The sequence below is a fragment of the Coenobita brevimanus genome, chromosome 58 (assembly GCF_032717465.1).
Source record: "Coenobita brevimanus isolate Jiangsu-jjx chromosome 58, ASM3271746v2, whole genome shotgun sequence".
Taxonomy (NCBI): domain Eukaryota; kingdom Metazoa; phylum Arthropoda; class Malacostraca; order Decapoda; family Coenobitidae; genus Coenobita; species Coenobita brevimanus.
The window spans coordinates 22,986,897-23,003,242 of NC_137011.1; the positions used below are offsets into that span (position 1 = coordinate 22,986,897).

Consider the following 16,346-nt stretch of genomic DNA (forward strand, 5'->3'; position numbering starts at 1 on the left):
CCAATATCTTTAAACAAGGCTCTACAGTATTGCACCACACCATTGGCCACCTACATAACTATTAAATAAAGAAGCATTGTTTTACCTCAGTTCAAACTTTAAATAAATAGGAACATCAGTGCAACTAATTACTGGTAAATGCCAAACTAATTATATATTATATGATATCCAAAAAAGAAAAAAAATAGTTGTAGTACTAGTAGTAGTAGTGGTAGTAAGAGTAGTGGTACGGTAGTAGTAATAGTAGGAACAGCAGCAGCAGCAGCAGTATTAGTAGTAGTAGTAGTAGGAATAGTAGTAGTAGGAATAGTAGTAGTAGTAGTAGTAGTAGTAGTAGTAGTAATATTAAGAAGAAGAAAAAGAACAAGAACTGATCAAGGTGATCCTGTAAAATTTTTGATCAACAGCTAAAGAGTAAGTTGTTATGACGTTAAGTGTTACAGAGCATAAGGCTGCACGGTGAAGAAGTATTTAAAGATGGTAGTAAATGACTTGTATAATTCAGTTCAAATAGTATAGACGAGTAGCCTAACATCAAATCTATCACTCCTTATGCTCTAATGATCCAATATTTCGATTTCTGTTTTGAACAGTACACCGGCTTATCATTATCCCATCCCTATAAATAAGAAACACCATCATCATCTTCACATCACCATAAGCATTATCATGCTGAACCACATTTCCATCTAACAATAAGGTAAGGCTGGGTATTTTAAAATGGCATAAAATGGGGGAACTATCAGCAGCATATCCACTTGGTTAACACAATCATCCACCTCTACGAAAATTTATCATCGTATTCCGACTGGCTTTGGAGATTTCGTATCACCTTATAGCGATTTTTATTCTGCATATTATATCCCTTGTACGTTAATGATGCAAATAGTGTAGGTATTACAACGAAATTCCATGACTTAGAGAGATGAAATACGCAAAATAAATCGCTGAGGAGGAGGTGTAATGAAGCCTCTTATACCACCTAGAATACGGCTCTCAGTGCAATAAGTTATACGTCCGTTCGCTCGGCCTTTAAGCATTGTAGTAAAAAACAAAAATACGGTGCGTACTTGCGTCCGAGGGCAGGAACGAGGGGACTGTCCTTACGACCCGCCATGGCCTCCACGGCGGGTATGTACCGCATATTGCCCAGGCTAAACATACAGCTGCCTGTGAGGTACCAGAGGTAAAGAGTGGATTGTTAATATTATACACCAGTCTCATTACACGCTGCAGTTGTAGGTTAGAATCTAAATCCTTCATGAAACGAACAAACCAAGGTTTTAACTAGAAGCAATGCCAAGGCACAACAAACCCATCCCCGCCAGTCATCATACTACTGGCTATAAACACAATAGGATATCTAGTCAAAGATATCACGTATCATATTTGGAGTAAATTGGGTGAAAATTGACGATTCTATGCCCATCTGAAATTTTAGGCCCGACCCACCTAACATTGACCTCTATACATCCAACTAGGGGTAATCCCCCCTATGTAATGAGACATGTTATAGGACGCAGGTTTGAAAGATGCACCTTTAGTTTTGGTTTCATGTCGATATGGCGAATTTGAAAGTAGTTATGGCGAGAAAATGATTTTTACCCGTCTCCTTTTTTTCTTTTCCATTTTTGGGGCCTACAGCCTGGGTCTGGGCTCAATTTGTCCCCAAATTTAATCAGGTGATCAGGATGTCATAGTCCATCATCCTTGTAATTTTAGTTAAAATCGCACCAGTAGTTTTCATGTAAAGTTGTTAACAGAAAGACAAGCAAACAAACAAACAACCCAGTGGAAACAATGCCCGTCTTCGAGCCCCTCCTGGGCAGGGACGGGTAGTCTTCGTCGAAGGACCTAATGAAACTTTTAGAGGCCAGTAGTTTTCACTGATCTAAAAAATTGAACTTCATCTCGTATCCGTAAATTAGATGACTGAGAACCTGCCAAATTAAGTGAGTTAAAAGTAGAGGATGCGTGTTTTTACGTTCATGAATCATACTACTAGTTTACAGCAGTTAAGTTACCAAGATTCTTATGTCAAACGATTCAGAGGTACTGATCAGAGAGAGAGAGAGAGAGAGAGAGAGATCCATAATACCTGTCTTAGTAAATTCCGATGCCATTATCTTCTTGTGGTAGACATCCAGATTGATCATGGCAGACTTCCCCTCCAACAGAATGACATGCACACCGTCTAGCTGAGCGGCACCAACACGCATGATACGATTCTCCTTCCTCAGATTCCAGATCTTTTGTTTGATGCCACTTGTAGCTGTCTAGGGAGTAGATCCGATATGCCTTTTGTAATTACGTGGTACCATAATTCATTCACTTGAACGTGAAAGAAATATTCGTCTTTTTGCTTCATATTACGCGTATCTCGGTGGCAGCCAAATATAACACTACGGCCTTGCACTGTTTCCACAGCACTTTCGTGACCAGCACCATACCTTACTAATCATTATAGCTCAGTGTTCAAGATAGGGGGATGCCAATACACCTAGTTAAGGTGAAGATAGAACAGTAAATGAACAAATAATTGTTACTATACTCTTAATTTTAAACATTGCCTAAAATTCCCATTCTTCCATCTTCAACGCAGAGCTATAATAAGGGACTAACACTAGACTACGTTGCAAGTCTCGAGGAATCGTATTAGGCTCTCTTCAGTGTGTCTTATTCTTGCAAACTCTCCGTCTTTAATACAGAGTTGTAATAAAAGATATACACTAATGTATTATGCACCCGATATTAAATGCTATGGATTGGATGTAGAATCTTAATATTGTCTTATTCTGCCACTGAACTGAGGTAAATAAGCTACAAAATGACAAAAATTTCCACTTAATTAATTCTGACGAAATAATGAATGTTTGTATTCTTAAGAGTATTTCTTTATATGCAGCTCGCTAAAATTCCCATCCATCTTTTTCACAATACCTTCCCCAAACATCAAGTTTAAATCATTCGTTTTCTTCTCAAAATTAAAACAGGATGCCTTTTGAAAATTTAACTGGACTTATCTGAATATGCTACATTTAATACGTTATTTTGTCTTCTACACACACACACACACACACACACACACACACACACACACACAAAACAATAATAATAATACAGAGAGAGAGAGAGAGAGAGAGAGAGAGAGGAGAGAATGTGTAATTCACCGGGTCGGTCAGGATCACTTGATGGTTGTGATCGTCAGCTTTTACCCTCCCGGAAGGGAGCTGAGAGCTCATATAGTCCGATCTAAGGGCAAGGCTGTGACCTTTACACACGCATACACCCGTCCCCTTGCTCAAGGGGGACAGTAACCACCCACTTCGTCGGTGAAACTTTTCGTAACCTGAGCGAGGCGCGAACTCCCGTCCACCAGTCGGCAAGCGAGAACATTACCACTGCACCAGCGAGCGGTGTGTGTGTGTGTGTGTGTGTGTGTGTGTGTGTGTGTGTGTGTGTGTGTGTGTGTGTGTATCATGAACACAAAATACCAGAAACTCACTCTAAAAGCCTGTTCTTCGGCGGTTCCCTTGACCATAATGATCTGAACCGGGTGTTTGAACAGGTCTTCGAGCGCCTGGAAGGGTTCAGGAATCAGCCTGACCGCAAGGAGAGCCATAAGGTTGCCGGAGTAGCTCCGCGTCAGCACAAGCGTCATCAGCATCCACACCCCCAGCACCACACGCTCCCACCACCACCAGCTCGAACCTTCATCCACGTCTAAAGCAGAGAGATGATGCAAAATTGATCCAAGGCTGGGGCAGGAAATATTTATATTGCATAGTTTCAAAGATATTTCTCTATTGTAGAGAAATTGCAAGATAGTGAGAAAATGACAGAGTATAAGAGCATAGTGGAAGAAAGATTGGGAAGGTATGAGCTAGAGCAGACGGAAGGGGTGGAAGACGTATGTAAGATATTCACGGAAGAGATAGGCGCAGCGTGTGAGGCGGTTTGTGGAGTAAGGAGGAGATGCAAGGGTGTGCAAGGGACAGCATGGTGGAATGATGAGGTGAAACGAGCTGTGGAACAAAAGAAGAAGGCATATGGTGAATGGTTGGCGAGTACAGGTAGGGGAGAAGATGAGAGAGAAGAGAGAGGTATATGTGAGCAGGAGAAGGGAGGTTAAGAGACTGGTGAAGGAGAGTAAGAAGAAAGTGGATGAAGAGTTTGAGAGGAATCTGAGTGTGAAATGGAGGGAGAGTAAGAAATTGTTTTGGAAGGAGGTAAAGAAAGTAAGGCAGTGTGAAAGGGGAAATAGTAGGGGAGTGAAAGATAGGAATAATAGATTGTTGGTGGACAAGAGAGAGAAATTGAGGAGATGGAAGGAGCACTTTGAGAATTTGTTGAATGTAGAGAGTGAGAGCAGTGTGAGTATAAGTGGTTTGGGGAATGGCTGGGAGAAGAAGAGATGAGAGGAGGGAGGAAGAGATCAGTAGGTCGGAAGTAGTGGAAGCGATGAAGAAGATTAAGCTGGGAAAGGCCCCAGGAATTGATGGAGTGTGTGGTGAAATGCTTAGGTATGGGGGTGAGATTGTTGTGGAGTGGATATGGAAGTTGTGTAGATTGGCTTCGGAAGAGGGAAGGGTTCCAGAGGACTGGAAATCAGGTATAATTGTTCCTCTGTACAAAGGAAAAGGGGAGAGAGAAGTATGTGGTAACCATAGGGATATTTGCCTTCTTAGTGTGACTGGTAAAATATATGGTAGAATACTCATTGATAGGGTTAGGCATATGACAGAGGAGCTAGTTGGAGAAGAACAAGGGGGATTTAGGAAGGGAAAAAGGTGTGTAGATCAGATATTTGTTCTAAGATGTTTAGTGGAGAAGTATCTAGAGAAGGGAAGGAAAATGTATGCTGCCTTCATGGACTTGGAGAAAGCTTATGACAGAATAGATAGGCAAGGTATGTGGAACGTATTAAGAATATATGGAGTGGAGGGGAAATTGTTGAGTGCTGTGAAGAGTATGTACGAGGGAGCTAGGGCTACGGTGCGAGTGGATGGTGAGCTGAGTGTGATGAGTAAGGATGGAACTTTGGGGGATGAAGTACGTGAAAAGGTACAGCAGGGAAGAAAGGTTGTTGGTACACTGAATGCAGTGATGAGAAATAGGGAGGTGAGTATGGAAGTTAAAAAGTCACTGCATGATGGTATTGTGATCCCTACCCTGACGTATGGAAGCGTGGCGTGGACCTTGCAAGAGGGGAACAAGTCAAGAGTGAGAGCAGTGGAAATGAGTTACTTGAGAGGAGCATGTGGAGTGACGTGGAGGGACAGGTTGACGAATGAAGAAGTGAAGGAACGTTGTGGGGTAGATGTGGATGTGGTTGAAAAGATTAGGAGAAATACACTGAGGTGGTTTGGACATGTGGAGAGAATGGAGAATGAAAGACTGACTAAGAGGGTGTATGTAGGTGAGGTGGAGGGAGGGAGAGGGAGGGGTAGACCGAGGATGAGGTGGAGGGATGGAGTTGAGAGGTATATGAGGGAGGGGGGGGTGAGTTGGGGGGAGGGTAGTCAAATGGTGGGTGACAGAGTGACTTGGAGGCGTTTTGTCTGCGGCCACCCTTTGCGGGATTAGGGCGTCGGGCTATAGATAGATAGATAGATAGACACTGAACGAGTAACCCACAGTTACCTCTAGTAGTTTAATTTTATCCACAAAGCAAGGCCGTCCCCCTGTTTACTGTCCTCTAAGCACTTGACTACCAAAAATTAAGAATAGCTTATTCTGCTTACTTATAAAGTAGTGGTAGGTTGTGGCGACCATCATAGTCTAACGATGTAGTGCTACCTAGTTCTTCCTTCACTGCTATCATTCTTTTTCTGTGTCTACCCTCCTTTCTTCCTATTTCTTCCATCCTTCCTGTCTTTATTCATTAGTATTCTTTCTACTACAGGTGGCTCTACACTGAGTAAAAAGCCCAGTGATTTTCTGTAAGTCAGGAAAACATTTTCGACAGTGGGTGGTAGCCATGCAGCCCAACAATGGGGTGATGTGAAAGTTTTAATGATATTGTTAACTGGGTAGAGATAAGCAAACGTGTCATCCATCCGGGAACCAAACCTTTATATTCTTCCTCACGACTTGCTGTGGCAAGGCGTTGCCTACCGCATGGAAACATCAGTTTACTGCACAGGGTGGCCCTGAAGGGGCAGTAGCTTGCCTGCTGTCGATGGGTCTGCTTGACAACCAGACCAGGATTGTACTCGAAAACAAGAGCAACTTACTCTTGATTGATAAGAATTCGTTAGAGTGTTTTGGAAGACTGTGCCTTATGAATCAGTCATATCTGAGGTATGCTGAGTGTGTTTTACCCTACCTTGCTGCAGCAATACACGGACACAGTGGAAAGAGCTCCTCATCAGTCTGGAGCGAGTGAGAGTTTTATCGGAGATACAAGAGGGCATCACCATCACCAACATGTATACAACCAGCGCAGCCAGGATGCCAATCTGTATTGGATTTATGACATGACATAATTTGTCTTTTGAATTTGTATTTATTCAGGTACTCTCAACAACAAAAGTTCAGTCGTCTCTCTAGCTTTTCTCTGCACGCTCTTTGAAAATTTACCTAGTAAATACAAAGCAAAGGACGATGCTGACAATTATCTTTATCCAGATGAAATCATGTGTTGCTTGCAGGTGATTTGTCAAACGAATTGGGAAAGGTAGCAGGAGTTTTGTTGTCGACTACTTAGATCAGGTTGTTTGACCAACAAGTTTTAAAAGCAAAAACATTGGGTAGTGCAAATCAAGAACATGTTATTTTGTGTTGGCTTTCAGATATCCATTGCTTCGATTTTTGTTTCAGAAATCAGTTACATTTTATCCGAGAGATAACTCATTTTTTTACAAACTCTTGGAAAAACAGAACATTCATATTTTTTGTCGTAATGGTCTTCACTCCAGTGCCATCGGTCTACAGCCAAATATATTTTCTCCATCTGATCCCAGGAATGTCTCTTTAATCTTATTCTTGTCAATCTCTTGAATATTTGAATCTTAACGTATACTAATTTAATCTGGAAAGGTTAGGTAAAGCGTTAATGAAGCAATTTAATACACAACAGACCTTTCCTAAAGTTTAACAAAATCGTCTGTTAGCAGCAAAAATACAGTGAAAAGAACGTCGCCTGATTCAATGAAATGAAAGAGAGAGAGAGAGAGAGAGAGAGAGAGAGAGAGAGAGAGAGAGAGAGAGAGAGGGATCCTTACCCACACATTCGTCGTCAGGGGCTGCAGGAACCCCCACAGTGTGACCTCGGGACTTCCTCGGGCTGCTAAGATTCTGGCGTAGTTGATGGACACGTGGTCTGTGAAGTCGACTGCTGTTGCTCGCTCGGTTGTCATTGTAAACAGTCCTAGGGCAATGTCTGCTTCCTATTGAGGTGGGCAATATCTAAAAGTTATGATCCTTGAATTGTGTGGCGCCTTCTATTTATTTTATTCAGTACTTACCATATCCATTTGGTTGTATTCAACGTAGGGTTGACCTAACAGTTCAGTTGTAATTCCTGTCTTCTCTTGGGGTGGGGAATATGGAGGATTGAAGCATTCTGTAAAATTTTTACTAAAGTATTTAGTAGAATACACTCTGAGGCGATGTTAAAGATTGATTTACAAAATGGAGAGGAAACTTTCACAGGTGCAAAGAATTCCATCGAATGAAATGTAAATCGCAATAGCCCTTAGAGGTGCCTAATATACTGCTTCAAGGTAAGATCCGTCTTACTCCCCATGAAGTTCATGGAGGGATGTGAATGGCTACAGAATTAGAGACAAAGTTTCCATTAAAAAATCAGTCAGGGTAAGCAGGCAAGTAATTTCCTAAAATTTCAGTTTCCATTTTGTGAAATCGTTCATTTTTCCTCCCTGATCTGTTTATTCATATACAAATTAATCAGTGCCCTCATATCAAAGCTAATCTAATTTCAAAGTCCTACTTACTGTGTGAAATATCCTTGAATATCCAGTATTGTAAGTGTCAATATTAAACGAGGGAAACCTTGCCCACCTCTCTATACACCATGCCAATCATGCCTGTCCACAGCCCGTCACTGGTCAAATACCCCCACTCCCCATCTTCTGGCCGGATGAATTTGATCCTGGAAAAGTTGAGAGAGAGAGAGAGAGAGAGAGTAAACTAAGTACTGTACAATACTTCTTATCTTTCCCACAGATCATTGCCTTGTGAAGAGCTGTGACACCTACAAGCGATTTTAGTCACCACTGGGAAGCATCTCGTCCTTTTAGAGATGGTATAACGAGAATGAATAAAACATCTGCCAGTTCAGTGCTGGCGAATGTGGAGAAAACTAGTTAATATTATGGAGTATAAAAAATCATATAAATCAGTTTATATACTGAGACCATACATCCACCGATTTGATTTATATATATCGAGATACCAAGTCCTTGACTATGAGCTGCACACATGCTGCTGCTGTTCCTGCTGCTGCGGCTGCTACTGCTCATGATGATGATGACGATGATGATGATGATGATGATGATGATGATGATAATTACAACTGTTTATGATAAAAGTCTATCACAGATATTAATGAAGCAACATTATGTGGATAGTTTAAGATGTAGGTTTGAAACAAAGTAAATACAAATTGACACTATCCCCCATTTCACTGGACAGTTAGTGGAAAGAAACCTTTCTTTTCTTTCTTGTTTTTATTTCTGTCTTTTATATAATGTATCTAACTCAGTCTACTCTGGAAGGTGAAATGTAATGGTAACAAAGGTTTATAATATTTCCAATTGTTTTGCAACTTGTAAACACACACAAACACACACACACACACACACACACATACACACATACACACACACAAACACACACACACACACACACACAGGGATTCAATCTAGGCGGACGTGTGATACCGGCGCTCCGTACCAAATCATCACGGCCAGTGGCATTACCTAAATAGTATCTTTGTATGAGTCAAGCTCAGTACCAGGTTAGACTAAAGGATTGTTCATTATTAAAAGGAAAAAAATAATAAGTTTAAACAAGACTTGTAAAAACAGGAAATTGAACCAAGACGAAAGAATATGCTGAGTCATCTCTGAGGTTTGTTTAGACTACAACAACACGGAGATTGTAAGTACATGCTTTGCACTTTAAGTATTGCAAAATGGATACATACTTCAGTAAAACAAATTTAGAAAAGAAAAGGGATAAAGGTAAAAAGCAAAATGATGATTCTACCAAGAACTGGTTGAAGTGGAGACCCACAATAGACTGGTTGAACGTGTAAACAAACTAGAAATGGCTTTCAAAAATGAAATTGATGAAATAAAGAAGCAGATGCACTTGCAAAAGGAAGAAATAGAAAAACTAGGAAGGGAGGCTAATAAGAAAGACACAACCATCAGTGAACTAACAGTGGAATTGAGTACACTTAGGAAGAATATGAGTGAAATGGCAAGTACTGTAGTCAATCACGAGAGTGTTATGGAAGAGTTCAAAAATGACACAGAGACAATTAGGCAAGTTAGCAGTCTTATTGACCAGAGTAGTGATATTGAGGAGAAGATAACACAAGTGAATGAAGCTGTACAAAGCTACAAAAATGATGTAGAAACCACGTATGCTGAAATGGTGAAAGTAAAGAAAGACTTAGAAACAAGGGTGGAGGAAAAAAGCATTAAAAAGGAGGTGAAAAGAATAATCCAAATCAATCCAAAGTTAGTCAGAGATTCAGTAGAGATAAACAAATCAATAGTAATCACTGCTATAGAAGAGGAAGAAGTTAAAAACAAGATCACAAGAGACAAAAAGGAGATGGCAAATGTAATGAGCTTACTAAAAGAAGTATCAGAGGAAATCTGTAGTAAAGACATAGAGGAACACAAAAGGTTAGGGAAATAGGAGAAAAGCAAGAAAAGACCTCTAAAGGTGACTTTCCAGAGTGTAAACACTGTGGAAGAGATACTAAAAAATGCAAAGAATCTTAAGGAAAAAGAGGAGTTCAAAAATGTATGGATAAAAAGATGCCTAACACAAGAGGAACTGGAATTACTGAAAGAGAAAAGGGAGGAAGCAAAAACAAAAAATGAGAGAAGATCAGAATAGGAGAAGAATTTTTTTTTTACAAAGTAATAGGATTGCAGGTACGAAAGTGGTACACAAACAGGATGGAAGAAAAAGGAGGAAGGTAGTAGAACCATGTTATGACAAGTACTGTATATAAATAAGATGATAAATTTGATGTACTCAAATGTGGATGGAATGGTATCTAAATTACTAGAGATGAATGATTATGTCAGAGAAAAGAACCACAAAATATGCCTAACTGAAACAAAATTAATACCAAGGATATCACATGACATACTAAACTTAGAGGAATACAATATATGGAGAAGAGAGAGAAATTTAAAAAAAGGAGGAGGAATTATAATATTAACTAAGAAAAATCTAAAAGTCAAGGAAATAAAACTAGATATACCATCACAAGTAGAACTGATTGCAGTAGAGATCGACACATCTGAAGGTAAAGTAATTGTAGCCAATTTGTACATGCCACCCAGATGAAACACATGGGAAAGAGACAAATATGAGGACCTGGCAGAGAGTACAATTCAGAGTGTAAGATCATTGCTACATAAAATGGAAGAGAAATCGGAAAGAATTATACTAACTGGGGACTTCAATACAAATATAAATTGGAATACTCTAGATATAAATAGCCAAGAAAGCTGTTGGGACCAAAAGCTCCTGGATCTCGTACAAGAGTTTTTGTTAACGCAACATGTGAGGGAAACCACCAGAAAAAGAGGACTTGATGTACCTTCAGTGCTAGATTTAATATTTACAAGGCAAGAAAATGACATTGACAGTTTAATATATCACCCTCCACTCGGCAAAAGTGATCATGCAGTACTAAATTATAACTTCAGGATAGCATATGACATAGTAAACAGCAATGATAGTTACAAAAAGAGCCTAAACTATAGAAAGGGAAATTATCAAGTCCTAAAGAAGTATTTCTTAGAAGTTGATTGGGAAAATGAGCTTAGATGACAAGATTTAAATGCTGTATATAAAAAATTTTGTGAATTTTATGAAATAGGAGTCCAGAAGTACATCCCACAGCACAAAGAATCAGATAAGAAAATACAGAAATGGTTCAATACAGAATGTAAAAAATCAAAAGAAAGAAGAGATTTGTTGTGGAATAGATACAGGAGACACAATAGTGAAAGGGCGTATAATAATTACAAACAGGCAAGAAACGACTATACAAGAATAAGGAGGGAAGCCCAAAAACAGTTTGAGGAGGATATAATATATAAAAGTAGTGATCAACCAAAGCTGTTTTACAGCTATATCAGAAGCAAAACTAAAGTAAAAGATATAATACAATCTATTACTGACGAGGGAATCACTTATACGCAAGAGAAAGATATTTGTGAAGCACTAAATAAGAATTTCCAATTAGTTTTTACAGAAGAAAAAAATTTTGAGAGGGACTATGTGGAACATGCATGCCCACACATACTACCAGATATACAAATAGCAGAAAAAGTAATACAGGAGGAGTTAAGTAGATTAGACAGAGGAAAAGCAAGTGGTCCTGATGAAATTTCATGTTGGGTTTTACGAGAATGTGCAAAGGAGTTATGTAAACCATTATTTTCAATTTTCAAGAAATTCTTGAGTCAAGGTAAACTACCTGATATTTGGAAAAAAGCAAATATTGTCCCCTTATTCAAGAAAGGAAATAGACAAAATCCACCCAACTACCGACCAGTATCACTGACCAGTGTTGTAAGCAAGGTATTAGAAAAACTTATAAGAAAAGCTTGGATAAATCATCTAGAACACAGTATGATAACAGAAAGACAGTTTGGTTTCAGGAAAGGAAAATCATGTGTTACTAATCTGTTGAGCTACTATGACAGAGTAACAAACACAATACAGGAAAGAGAAGGATGAGTGGACAGTATCCATTTAGATTTCAAGAAAGCTTTTGACACAGTACCACACCAAAGACTTTAATGGAAACTGTACCATCAAGGAGGAATTCGAGGCAAACTGTTTTGTTGGATGCAAGACTTTCTCATAAAAAGAGAAATGAGGACAGTAATAAGAGGAAACTACTCATCATGGAAAGAAGTGACTAGTGGAGTACCACAGGGTTCAGTGCTGGCACCAATCATGTTTTCAGTGTATATAAATGATATAAACGGTAATACTGGAAATGAGAGCTATCTGAATATGTTTGAAGATGATGCAAAAATACAAAGGAGAATTACTAACACAGACTCTTGTAAAGAGCTACAAGAAGAATTAAATAAACTTCATGAATGGAGTAGTACATGGCAAATGGAATTCAATGTGGACAAGTGTCACGTAATCAAGTTTGGTAAAAGTGGAAAAAGACCTGATTGGGATTATAAGTTAGGAAATAAAACCCTATACACATCGGAAATAGAGAAAGACCTAGGTGTGATTATCAATAACAGACTATCTCCGGCTGACCACATCAGCGAGAAGGTACGGAACATGTATACACTGCTTGCAAATATGAGAATAGCTTTCACATACATAAATGAAGACATGCTAAGAAGGATAATAACATCATTCATTAGACCAACCCTGGAATATGCATCAGTAGTCTGGAATCCTCATCTCAAAAAGCACATAGACAAGATTGAAAAAGTTGAAAGGGCCTCTACAAGATGGATACCAAGCTTAAGGGACCTAAGCTACGAAGAAAGACTAAATAAACTGAATCTACCAACACTACAGGAGAGAAGGAAAAGAGGTGACATGATAATGCTATATAAATGCATATCAGGAAAGGAGAAACTAAACATATGGAGAAGCATCAGCAAGAGGACACTGCAAAAAATTGCATAAGAAGAGAGGTGATAAAGACGTAAGGAAATTCATTTTCCGAAACAGAGCAATTGATCAATGGAATGCACTACCGAATGAAATAGTGTGTGCGAAAACAATTCACAAATTTAAGGATATGTATGATAAATATGGTTTAAGACACGGGACAGTACGAGCTTGACTCATTCCTGTAAAGATACAATTAGGTAAGAACACACACACACACACACACACACTACCTCCATCAAAATGACAAGGCTTACTTATCTTACGTGAAGTTCATAGATTTGGCGATGGCCTCTATAAGAGCGTTTTCGGCGTTGTAGGCGATGATTTTCTTCTCCCCAGGGTGGTCCGGGTCGTCCACGGTTTCAGTTTTCTCAAAGGCAACCACGAGTCTGGACACTATTAGCCTCGGTCGATGGACAAACCTAAGCAAGGGATATGTTACATAAAACTTTGTCACCACAGTCGGCTTTTCACATGACAGGTATCCGCATCCCCTTTCACATTACTTGATGGTCAAGTGTAGTCAGACTGGTGGATAACTTTGACTAGCAACCAAGGAGATTCATGCCTTCCACAAAACAAAGTTCATTGAATTTCTTGGAACTACGTTATTGTGGGAGGCCCATTTCCCTCTGATAAGAAACTAACTAAAGTCTAATACACACCCTGCTGTTTTTACTTTAATATGACCTAAAATGCTTTATACCCATCTTGATTGCCGAGGTGTAACCGTAACGCAATATGCTGGTCATGAAGAAGTGCTGTGTAATGGATGTATAACCGTATCATCGTCTTATTTATGTCTGACCCATGTGAAATAATCTACATAAGAACTATAATCAAGCCAGGTTAACCAAAGAGATCTACAAAAGTACCAGATGCAGGTACAAATACAAAGCACTCAAAGAGAGCATACCTTCGCCAACGCCATTGTAAACAAAACTTTAAAACTCAGACTGCAGTTTTCAGGCTATGCCATGACAAAAAGCATGACAGAATCAGTTTTTCATAAGACAAAGATCATCAATGATGATATTAGAAATAACTACAGCGTATCCGAGGAAACAGGAAACTATTTACATAATTTTAACAGTTATTATTGTCCGACATAAAAATAAATGAAGTTCTATGCATTAGTTTTATAGACATTGAATAATATCTGTAAAATTGCCCTATCTCGCAATGTTAATAAAACATTAAAAAAAAAAAAATCCTGGACCCTCATCTGGATCCGGATCTGCCTCAGAATCTAATAAGCTCTCTCTTGGCCAATTGGGTACCCCTCCGGAGAATTTCATCCGTTTGGTTCTAACTTTTTGAGTTATTTTGTCGATAGACAAACAGACAGACACAAATGATCACATAACATCCGCAAAACTTCCTTGGCGGTTATAACAGCACAATTCAGAGTAAATCACAAACTTGTCAAGCACAATAGCAAATACACAAAATAAGCATCAGTGCTCTGCACAAAACTCTGCTACAGAGTAGCATACGCACTAAAATTCGTTGTCACTTAAACACTGTATCTACATATATATCTATATCTATCTATAAATCTGTCCATATATATATATCATCATTTGCTTTAGCTTTCATCGTACATAATAGAAAAACTTCTTGTCGATTTGATAATATAATTTACTTTAATCTTGATCTTCTGTAACAGGAAATTGCTTGTAGATGCGATCACTGGTACATTATTTAATTTTCCAAAGATAATTATACACTTCACTTTAGTTAGATGAAAAAAATACTAACTCTCCACCTTGATTTCCATGCTGTAACAACAGGTTAAAGCTTGAATTTAATGCTAGCCACAAAGAGCCTTCGTTCTTGCCTGATTCTGCCACAGAGTTATGAAAAATAAGCTGCCATAGGTCGAAAACCGTCTCCCTGTTAAAGTGAACACATTGTACAATAACTTAGAATAACCATGACTTATTAGAAAATACTATGTTACGTGAACCTACTTGTAAAATTTATCTGGATAATATGGAATCCGTGCTTTCTTAGATAGTCCTCTATTAGACGACCAGTGCGCCATAGTCACTGGTGGGGATTCCGGAGGGAAGTAAGGATGGTCCAGAAAGACATTCATTCTGAAAAACATAAAATAATCGTAATATCTTTAGACGTCTGCAATGGCATATTGCTATTCTCTGGCCTAAAACTGCCATCTCTCCAGCTTAAATGCTGAGGTGTAACAGAAGAATAACAATGGAATATAATACTGATGGCGAAAAAGTGCTACGAAAATGATCCAGATCCGTAGTAATGTCTATTCATGCCACAGAGATAGTGAATTAAGTAGAAAGAGGATGTAAATCTGGCCAAGTTATGGTAAATCTTTAACATAAATAATGGGTAACACACAAACCTTATAGCCAACCAACACGTGTTCCCTGCGTGACAGCAAGTGGGTTGGCGAAGGGTTAGTGCCCCCCCCCCCGGAAAACAACTAATTAAAAATACGAACAAGAAACCTCGGACCAGGACTGACCAAATGGTGGCGACTAAGCACCGAACAAAGGACTTGGTACGGATAGCTACATGGAATGTAAGGGGTGCAAATGATCAGGTGAAAGAAAGAAATTGTCCAGGTGCCTGAGGGTGCGAAAGTGGATGTATGTGGATTAACTGAAACTAAATGGCGAAGTGAGAGTGTGAGAGAATGGGAATATGGATGGGATATATGCTCGGGAGCATGTGAGAATGACAGGGCAAAGGAAGGAGTGTGCATTGTTGTGAGTAACAACTGGAAGAAGAGTATAATGGGTAAGATTGAATGTTGGACTGCAAATGTGGGCGACTGTGTGCGTGTATGCACCAACGCAAGACTGTGCAAGCAAAATGAGAGAAGAGTTCTGGACAAACGTGGAATTGTGCGTGGAAAAGTTTGATAGGAATGAGGGAGTGTTCTTGAATGGAAAAGTAGGGAATGTGAAGGTGGATGGAGTAATTGGTGAGTGGGGTGTGCCTGCAGAGATGGATTAAAATGGCAGTGCTTTACTGGACATTTGTGCCAGGAGGAGCTTGGTGATACCTAATACCCTCTTCAGGCACAAAATGATCATAGGAATACGTGGTGCGTAATAAGAAGAGTGGGTGGTGAACTGAATGAACGGAAGGCAATGCTTGATTATGTGTGTGTGGATGAAAGGATGATAAAGTGTGTAATGGATGCAAGAGTATATAGAGATTGGGAGAATGCACTTTCGGACCACCACTTGGTGGTGGTCAGAATCAAAGTCCAAACGAAATGGAGAAATAGAAGGGAAGGACAGGAAGAAGTATTCCTACAAGGAGGGTGGAAAAGTTACAAGAGGATGGGAAAAAGGCAGAATATAGGAGGGAAGTGGAGGAGTGATTGCATAAATATAGATGGGAGCAGATGGGGGACGTGGAAGGTCTGTCTAAATGTTGCCAGACGCCTTACAGGGTGGCCACAAACAAATCGTCTCCAT

The 16,346-nt window shown here is 39.4% G+C and overlaps 1 protein-coding gene across 1 annotated transcript in view; it reads right to left on the minus strand.

The window, feature by feature from the left end:
• Window positions 1-13,810, minus strand: part of LOC145402686 (glutamate receptor 4-like) — a 20,139-nt gene extending 6,329 nt beyond the window's left edge. Inside the window, exons 1-6 of the mRNA XM_080274660.1 lie at window positions 13,796-13,810; window positions 7,227-7,391; window positions 6,329-6,461; window positions 3,506-3,723; window positions 2,099-2,276; window positions 1,071-1,170 (exon numbers count right to left, since the gene is read on the minus strand). Coding sequence (XP_080130786.1) covers window positions 1,071-1,170; window positions 2,099-2,276; window positions 3,506-3,723; window positions 6,329-6,461; window positions 7,227-7,391; window positions 13,796-13,810 — 809 coding nt within the window. The remainder of the gene's footprint in view (window positions 1-1,070; window positions 1,171-2,098; window positions 2,277-3,505; window positions 3,724-6,328; window positions 6,462-7,226; window positions 7,392-13,795) is intronic.
• Window positions 13,811-16,346: the final 2,536 nt, after the last annotated feature.